General features: G+C 33.1%; 1 protein-coding gene across 1 annotated transcript in view; it reads left to right on the plus strand.

The window, feature by feature from the left end:
• The first annotated feature begins 5190 nt into the window (after positions 1–5190).
• LOC106461966 (peroxisome biogenesis factor 2-like) overlaps positions 5191–10234 on the plus strand; it is a 9377-nt gene continuing 4333 nt past the window's right edge. The window contains exons 1-4 of the mRNA XM_013921835.2: positions 5191–5242; positions 8390–8467; positions 8853–8915; positions 9093–9287. Coding sequence (XP_013777289.1) covers positions 5210–5242; positions 8390–8467; positions 8853–8915; positions 9093–9287 — 369 coding nt within the window. The 5' untranslated portion in view covers positions 5191–5209. The remainder of the gene's footprint in view (positions 5243–8389; positions 8468–8852; positions 8916–9092; positions 9288–10234) is intronic.

The following is a 10234-nucleotide window of genomic DNA, read 5'->3' on the forward strand; positions in this document are numbered from 1 at the left end:
TTACTTTTAAATTAGTTTGGTAACCGTAAAACTTTAAATTTAATTAGTAACAAAGAAAACATAAGTTTAGTTACTATCTAACACTGTTATTTTTGTTGTTTTGTTTATTTATTATTGTATATATATATATATATATATATATATATATATATTAACAATAGCAGCTTGCAATAATAATAATAAAAAAACAACTTTGCAACGAAGTTTTTGTTAAAAACAGGTATGGTGTTTTTGACAATATTAATGATCTTGAGAAAAAAACTAACCCGAAAATATGTTGCGATGGGTTTCATATTAGCGCCATCTATTTTTGTGTCCGAAGAGTGTCAAACCTATACACCATCGAAGGTACGTGGTTGATAGTTTTATCATCTATGGTGCAGAGGAATATGTAAATTAGTTCACGGCAGAACATCAGTAAAAATCAACAACTTTCTTACATGGATGTTTCAGCACATAACAACAAGGAAATATTGGACTGTAAAGTTTCTTCAGTAAAAAATTTCACAAGACTATATTTTCATTTTGCTAGTTTTTGTCACAAAATATTAGATACCGAATAATAGCTTAACCACACACACTCTCTCCATTATGTTAAAAACACTCCAGGATTTAGGCAGCACAAATAGAATTATCCACAACTGTCTAGTTGAAAACAATGTACCCAGGGGGTTTAAGAATTTCATCTTAAACAGAAAGGTTAATGATTGAAAATGAAAAGTCAAATTAACTCTGATTTCTCAGAAAACTCGGTTAAAAGTGTGGTTCAAAGCTGTAATAGTCCATGTATAACCAAACCCACTGTCCTAAAATTCCCATTAGGGACAGGGTGTTAAATTATGGCAATGGTCAAATGACATTTAGGTTTATGTGTACACATATACTGCCTGTATACAATGTATCCCTAACACCTACAGACATCGTGGCCCACTCAGGATTCATCTACCCTCGTACTTGACTACAATTTAGCTGTGCTCTGCAAGGTTGTTAGTACCGCAGCGATGGTCACAACTGTCCTTAAACTCAGCCACATTCCTCTTACTACTGCATAGTTATACAAAACAGAACATTGGTTCAGCAGGAATTGTTTGTTTGTTTCGAATTTTGCACAAAGCTACACGAGGGTTATCTGCCCCCAATTTAGTAGTGAAAGAATAGAGGGAAGGCAGCTAGTTATCACCACCCACCGCCAACTCTTGGGCTACTCTTTTTACCAACGAATAATGGGGCTGACCGTTACATTATAACGCCCCGACGGCTGAAAGAGCGAGTTTGTTTTATGGGATGGGGAGTCGAACCCGTAACCTACAGATTGCGAGTTGAGAGTCCTAACCACCTGGCCATGCCAAGCCCTTTAGCATGAAAGAAATGGGGTAGGGTAAGACTGAAAATTTTGATACCTTCACAAGTAACCACAAACTAAGTCGCTCACAACGGAAATTCATTAATGACAACATCTGGTTTCTCTTTTTGATGCCCCCCCCCCCCAGTGGCTCAGCGGTATGTCTGCGGACTTACAATGCTAGAAACTGGGTTTCCATATCCGTGATGGGCAGAACACAGATAGCCCATTGTGTAGCTTTATGTTTAATTCGAAACAAAGAAATTATTTTTGGATATTTTCAAATTCAAGTCAGCCTAGTTAAAGACAAATACAACATAGGTGGAACTTCTTTATTACAGTGCACAGTCTGCATTCTCGTGTATTATAACTTTGCCTCATACGAAATGTTAAGAAAATATTCAGAAAATTGTGTTATTTGAGGAATATTTAAATCTGCGCGATTGAAAAACATCTAATTAGAACCAAATAAAACGTTAGGTACACTAAGCTTAGCTTAAGCATGATACCTGCTATCGTTTGTGAATTTCACTTCACACATTGATTTCACCCAGTCTCAAACAATGCAGTTTGTTCTAAGTGAAAAGTTCTTAGTTACTGCCATCAAAACAACAAGTCAAACTGTGTTTTCTGGTTATTGTAGCATGAGTCTAACCACCACTCTTATCTTTTCCACGAAAATTCACTAGCTGGCGAACATTTAATGTCAGATCTGAAGTCTTCTCTCTTCCACATTACTGAAAATATCAGGCTCTTTGAATCTTCAAAGAATGGTTAACTTCATATTTAGAGATTTTAGCTTTCTGATCAAATCTTTTCATTCACTGTTGTCACAAACACAAGTAGTTATTTTTCATCATGCAATAGCTACATACATACGTCGATAGTATGAAGCAAAACTAAACAAATAACACTTCATGTTTCTTACCATGTCACAGGTGGATGCCATTCTCAAACCATGGTGATATTAGCAGGGTCCATAAAGACAGAGTCTCTTCCACAACAGTTGCAGAGAAATTCTATTTTCATGCACATAAAAATGCACTTACAGGTTTCAACTTCAAACTGGCCATTCGTATTAACAGCAATACCCAAGACAGGTTCAAAACAGCAGACTTGAATGTGTGACTAAACACCGAGAGATCTTACAAATAGAACTAGCATATGTTCCATTGCAGACCCTTAAGTGTAATCTCCATTAGCCTCTCAAAAGTGATGGGAACATTAAACAAGCAAAATGGCATGTCTTTAAAACTCAAATAGACTACCACTAGTACAGAATGAAGTTTTGGCTCTGCTCTCGTCATCCAGCTCGACTTGCCAGTATCTGGAGGTCAGCAGATCTAAAGTGTTGAACCAAGGGGAACCTTCCAATCATTCATCTGTCGGTGGTAATGGGAAAACATTGACAACCATAATTTCATGCATCCATTGGAAATCAATGAAGAACCTGCTCAAGCCATCCTTTGTTTTCATAATCACTACTGCAGACGACCATGTACTCTCTGAGGGATATGTGATCCCATTTTACAACACCTACTGTATCTTAATGCTGGCTGTATACATAATGCTCTTATCTAATTGCCCATCTGATTCCACAGATATATCAGATATTCAACTAACAGATAACTGATAACTAGCCTCTGAGTTGAATCCAGATTGCATGCACAATCCTCAACCAGTGGCCTCAGATATGTCAGGATCCAAGTACTTTCTCCTGGACATTTTGGAACACACGCAATCCTAGCATTACAGCTAGCCTCTGTCACTTCCACTTAATTTGCCATTCCGTTGACCATTCCAGAGAATGCTGGATAGCTGACTGCCCATAATTGCTGACCATTACTGGGAATGCTTACCCACCAAGACAGGTGACTTTGCTAATCAATGTTGCCTGCTTTCTGGACAAGAAACAGCCCGTCACATGCATTTACCAGGAATACCACATAGTCGAAAATACATAATACTGTTTATGTTAGTTAAATTTATGTAAATAATAAACCATATTTCTGGAACAAAATATTAGTGCAAACACTAGAAACTGAGTACAGCTGAAGAGGATACATTAAAGTGCTAAAACTAGTTTTCGAGTCTTTGTGTTAACATTGTGATACTTCTCAGATAGATAATAGAGCAAAGAAGATGTGTCTACTATCAACTGGGGGTTCTCAGATTTGATTTCGGTGTAAATTTCCTGATGGGTTACAACAGATGGATCACAAAGGATGAGACTAGACACAAGTTTACACAAAGAACAAATGTTTAATATCACTTTCACATTTACAATAAACTAAAATACAATGTACTAAGCTATAAAGTATTAGCCAAGTGATCATATGTAAATGAATGTGTGCTTGACAAGAGCTAAAGAAAACTTTATGAAAATATAGAGCTCTTGTGAGTGCATGTAGGTTCTCCTTGTAAATTAAACTAAGGAAAAAAAACACTAAGTGAAAACATGCCCTAAGTTCAGTGAGTTAGATACCACATCATGTTAAACTATACACACACTCTATGTGAAATCCAAGATCTTACTTGGATTTTACCAATGAAGCTTTAAACAAACACTTTAAACCATAAATAATAGAGCCAAATGCTACACTCTAACTCTGTTTACACCCAACGTAAACAAATGCTGCAATAACACTTTAAACCCTGCTTGCTTAAGACAAGCACGGAAATAATAGCATAAGATATGCTTACAAGTTGCTTGAAATCTTAACGAGAAAAAATGAAAGTACAAAGAAAATACAGAAGAAATTGAGGTTTCAGCTAAATACTTACTGACTCACAACTGTTAAAACAGTGGAAAAAATATGGAAAATTGAAAGTTTCTGATACAAGAAAGAGGTGATTGACTCTTATTAGACCAGCTGGCCAACATGCAGTGAAGATAAAGGGCGACACCATTCAGAACTATTATTTCATTTACCGACAAGAATAACTCGTCTCATTACTTAAAAACAATATTCTTATACCTGTAAGATAATCAAATATAGAGACTTCGTCTTCTATTAACCTCGTTTGCCACTTCAAGAAAGTAAAAGCTAGTAATGCACTTGAGCGCCTCTCTCTGTGTGGGGAACTATGAAAAACAACATAATTTGAAAATTTACTTTTTAACTAAAGGGGTGGAAAACGTATAGTACGTTCCCGTAGTACAGTGAAACCCCGATTTAACGCGATGGGTCATTAACTCTTTCGACATGGGCTCGGTCCCTGGGACCGACTTCGTAACGTTCAAGCAAGGAATACTCGATCAGTTTTTTAAGAAATAAACTGCAAATGATGATTGCTAATATTCTTGAATGTTTTTATTTGTTGTTTTGTTTATTAAAAAGCCTACTAAAAATAATTTGTGTTTTAATTTCTACTGTAACAACAACGATTCATTCCCAAAATTCTTTAATTCAGAGGTAATTTACTTGCCAGAAAGTAAACGTGTAAAAAACTAGTCAAAGAGGGCGAAAATAGAGGTGTTTTACGATGTTAGGTCAACACTGGGTCAGTTTGAACAGTGATTTTCTTGAACCTCGAGTAGCGCGATACCGCTTTTTTCGCGATGACATTATATGAACCTCAGCGATCGCGTTATAACGGGGATACACTGTACAATATACACACACACATATATATTTTTTTTTCAAAAGGTATAGTTAATGTTTCCGTTAGTAAATTTTCTTTGTGATAGTTTAGTGTCTTAGGCAACGTGAAATCAATACAAATTATAAAATATACGTCTATTAATATATATCTTATGTATGATTGTATCCTATCACAAGGATTATTTTATAATAGTTTTAAAGTTTAGGAATGATTTTGTTGTTGTTTTTAATATAAAATTAGTTAGATGGCAGCAAAAGTAGTATGGCGGATGTTAAGGAAAGTAGAGTAAATCAGGTAATGGTCACTCATTTTAAGATTCGTCATAGTCATATCTAATCTTGGACAAGTTTGATGACAGAAATTTCTTTAAAATATAGGATTGTATAACTATACAGTACGAAGTTATACTTATATTGTAAGTACAACCTCGTACTCTTCACATTTATATTATAATTTACATTGTAATTTGTAAAAGTGTAAATTACAACTCAGTCACACTCACACTTGTAAGTTACACTGGAGAGTGTGCTAGTAGTAGTAATACTCTTTATATAGGGATGGCACGGACGCCCGTACTAAACTTAAAGTTAAAGCAATACACAAGTCATCTGGATTTGTTTTCTACAGCTCATCAGGACAGAAGCTAGATATGAAGAGCTACCTGACATAGTTGCTCTATCTTCAGCGTTTACTATATGCCTCCTTTTTTTCAGCTATCCACAGCATCCCAAGGTCGAAAACTGGGGAATAGCCAAAATCGAGATTTCTCATTTTCATTCATCATATTATTTCTTCAACAGGTTTAGTAAGTACTGGCTACTGAACTCGCTGGCAGAACCAGAATTTCTAATTGTAGAATAGTCATAGAAGTAGTATTCTAAAGTTAAATAAAGAAGTGGAAGTTTGATAGAATCCGTTTGGATTTCTGTTAATAATACCATACAAGAGAAAGCATTTAAATGGAGTTTGTTACAGATCATCAAATGAAAGTGATGAAAATTGAGATTTAATAAAAAAGTTACATCGACATAAAGATTTCGTATCCTAATGAGATCATAATTACAGAATATTTTAATTCAGAGGTATAGATTGGTAAATTTCAAAGTCAAATAGTGTTCATGATGGTTTTCTTTACCAATTTGTCAGAGAACCTACTAAAGCCATGCTTTTGTATATTCATTGTTAATTTCTAATAAAGAAATGGTGAAGATATAAAAACATTTAGGTGCAAGTGATCATTTTTTTCAATTAGGTTTAATCTTTTAGTGCATACAAAAATCAGGAATAATGAAATTTTGGTTACAAATTTTTAAAAAATTGGAGAAGCTAATCAAATGTGAAGACTTTTTAAAAACAAAGTTTTGAGTGTTTAAGATGGACATTTTCCTTCTGGAAAAAAAAAAGGGAGTGACTGCAAGTGTAAGACCACATTGTTTCTCAAAGGGTATAGCCATAAGAGATAAAATTTTAAAAAATCATAATTTTAAGAAATTTAAGTTTACTGCTAATATGAAAACTTAGAGGAACAAAGATCAAGAAAGTTGATCAAACAAAACATTAGGAAATGAAAAACATTAACAATAAAAATCTATTTAAATACATTAAGGGCAAATAAAATGTTAGAATGCGAGTAGGGCTTTTGATAGATGATACAGGAAGGATCATTTCTCATGATTGTGAGATGGTTACATTACTGAATTATACTTTTTCTTCAATTGTTACTAAGGAAAACTTGAGCAATATTACACATTCTAACCAGTTGCTAGATGAAAACAAGATTGAATAAGATTATTACATTAATTCATTAAGAAAAATTAGAAAGTTGAAAGAATTGTAAGTCTCCTGAGCCAAATAATATTTCCTCAAGCAGGTTAAGGATTGGATACGTGAATCACTAGCTAATATTTTTTGTAAGTCCTTGAATAGGCGTAGTACCAGGATATTAGAAGTTGTCTAGTGTTACTTCTCTTTTCAAGGAGGTAATAAAGATTTTCCAGGTTATAATAGGCCTATTAGTCTTATATCAGTAATGGGAAGAGTTTTTGAAAGTCTAATAAATGATGGCCTGTAAAGGCAGTTGATAAGGTATAAAATTGTGTTTAATAATCAACATGACCTTACTAGGAGAAAATCTTACCTTACTAATCTTTTGGCATTCTTTGAAAAGGTAACAACATACATAGATGACTTAAGGGTGTAAATTTGGTGTATCTGTATTTTTCATAAAGTATTTTACAAGAGATGATTTTTAATTGTAATAAATGCAAGGTAATGCATGTGAGTTATAATAATTTGAAGTATAAATCTAATTTTCATGGGAATAATTATAACAGTGTTATGGAAGAAAAGGATGTTGGTATTTTGGTTTATCAGTTCCTTAAGCCATTCAAGCAGTGTGTTAGTGGTAGGACAGATAGATTTTGAGGTTGTATTTACACAAATATTGAATATAAGTATAAATAGGTCAAAGTTGCATTGTATAGGTCACTGGTTAGGCCACATTTGTAGTATTGTGTTCAGTCTTAGGAAAGACATTGAATTGTTGGAAAGGGTTCAGAGGAGGGCAACTAGAATGGTGCCTGGGATGGAGGGGTTGTCATATAAGGAGAGGTTAAGATCTCTGGAATTGTTTTCTCTTGAAAAAAGAAGAGTTGGAGGGGATCTGATAAAAGTTTTTAAGATTACTAAGGACATTTTTACTACTGATGCATCCTCTTTTCTTTTTGTACTTAATGGTGAGAATAGTAGAGCCAAAGAACATAAATACAAGTTTTGGCAGGTTAGGAGTTATCTTCAGCTAGGACAGTTTTAATTTTCTAACAGGGTGGTTGGTCTTTGGAATGGGTTGCCTTCAGAAGTGATGGTTGCAGTAAATTTAAGGGACTTTAATGGAAGACTTGATAAATATTCAAATGATAAATTTCTTTTTATGTGCAACTGGTGATTAGAGATTATTCCTCAATTGAAATTATGTCTATAGAATGTTAACTCATCAATATTAATGTAATCTTGTATTTATTTTTGTTGTTTACCATGAAGTGTTAAGATTTTATGCAAAACAAAGTTTATAAATACATTATTAAAGCATTTCATTAGTTACTAGCTGTCTTCCCTCTAGTCTATCACTGTTAAATTAGGGATGGCCATCGAATAGCTTTGCACGAAATTAAAAAATAATCAACAATATTATATTTCCCCTTTATTCATAAAACTTTTTCTTTTACCTTGATATCACGCTTTCCGAAACCATGAATCTTATCTTTAATTTACAAATATTCGTAAACAGTCTTTTGTTTCTGCTTTCTTTTTTACTAAAGCATTTTATTAGTTATGACTGAGTATGGTTGTGTGGATAATTTTGTCTAAATTATTAATCATTTGAATATTTTTAGAATATGATATTGTTTTACACTACTATAAAATGTCTTGATCTTTCACTAGTTGGATGCTGCAGCCTTAGATGAAGAACTGCTTTCACTACTCTGTGGACGAGTAAATGAAGCTTTGAAATATTTTAAGGTAGGTAGAAGTTAAGCGAAATGAAATAGATGATTTGCCTACAGACTAATAAAACTGTTCTCACTTTACTCTAAAATCAGTATTTTTGTGGATGAATACAATACTTGTTTGACATTTAGACTTGAAAATGTTTACGGTGAGTTTAACCGCAACCTAATGAATTTGATGATTTGCACATAAACTGTAAGAAAGCAGTTCTAAATTTATTTAAATAACCATATCTGATAAGTCCTTTTGTTAAATTGTTTTTTTCAAGACTTAACAACTAGCATCTTAAGTGTGTCTTGTATTTGTTGTATAAGTAATAGTAATTGATTTTTTGTATCAAATCTGAAACACAATGTTTAGGTGCTAAAAGGAATTTGATAATTGTTTTTCATTATAGGCTGGACTTTTTACTAGTATAGGACCAGAACTGCAAGCCTTGTTGAAGCTTGTAGTTTGGAAGGTAAGTACTAACATTGATTTTATTTTGACTTGAGGAAAACACTTGACAATCTGATTTTTTAATGAACATTCAGATTGACAGTTGAATATTATTCCCATTACTACATTTGTTATGATCATTTTATTGATCTCTGGTTACTCATTAAATACAAACATGTTTTATACGTATATCTTTCAGCTGACTTTGTATTCAAATGGCTCCACTATTGGTCAAAACCTGTTAAATCTGGAATATAAACATGCTGAATCAACCTGTTCCTTGTCATCCAGAAGAGCTATTTTGTTTGCATTTTTCACTGTTGGACTACCATGGCTGAAAGAGAGACTTGAAGTTTTAGTGAGACCATTTGTGGCAGCTGAAAACATGAGCAAGGTTAATTGACTTGTAAAACAAAAATATAAAAGGTTTAGTATAATACATAATTTTCAGCTTTGAATGAAATTACATCACCTACAATTGACTAATAAATTTTGTTATAAATTCTTTCATAGTTTTCTGAGTTTAAAATGGTTAACAAATGACAAGAACGGCAATTTGACTGTGTTGCTCTTAAAATAATGGAGTACAACTTTCACCGAGATTGACATTAATTCGTTAGTCTTGTTCCTCCAAATCTTGTTAATGAGTATTTTGGATTGAATGTGTGTTTCACCTGTTATTGTCAATACAGTGTTGTTAGGATTTTTAATTTACCTGTACTACCAAGCCTTAATTTTTTATTTATTTGTATTACCAAGCTTTAACTTTATTCATTTGGATATTTTTTACACCAAGAAGCAAATTATGTGAATAATCTTGATTAGTACATACTAGTAATATTAAATTAACAAACTTATTTGTGAACTTCCTCAAAGGATCTTCCTTTTGGCTGACCATTTTGAATATTTATCAAGTCTGGAGCCCACAAGCAATTTGGAGCATAAATAGTTTAGAAAAATGTGTTGAAAAATCCAATTGGGTCCATGTGGAGCCTCCAAAAGTTAACTTAGAAATATGATACAGCGACAGTTACAAAAGAACTAGTCATGATGAAGCAACATCCAGTAAATTGTATGGATAGAAGTTTTTGATTGCTATGCAGCAGTAATTAGTTTTATAGTAAACAAACAATTTATCGCACTTAATAAATTTAAAAGTTGGAAATAATTACATTTTGTAAGTAATCATAAATTCTTGTAGTTTAATTTAAAATTACTTTTGGGGGAAGATTTAAAAAGTTTACAACAGGTGAATAATACCTATATTTCTTTTCCTAATTTTAAGTACCTTGCATTTTGAACCGTTACTAAACTACTAGAAAGCTAATTAAACACCAAAAC

Source organism: Limulus polyphemus, unplaced genomic scaffold (genome assembly GCF_000517525.1).
Source record: "Limulus polyphemus unplaced genomic scaffold, Limulus_polyphemus-2.1.2 Scaffold1067, whole genome shotgun sequence".
NCBI classification, from domain to species: Eukaryota; Metazoa; Arthropoda; class Merostomata; order Xiphosura; family Limulidae; genus Limulus; species Limulus polyphemus.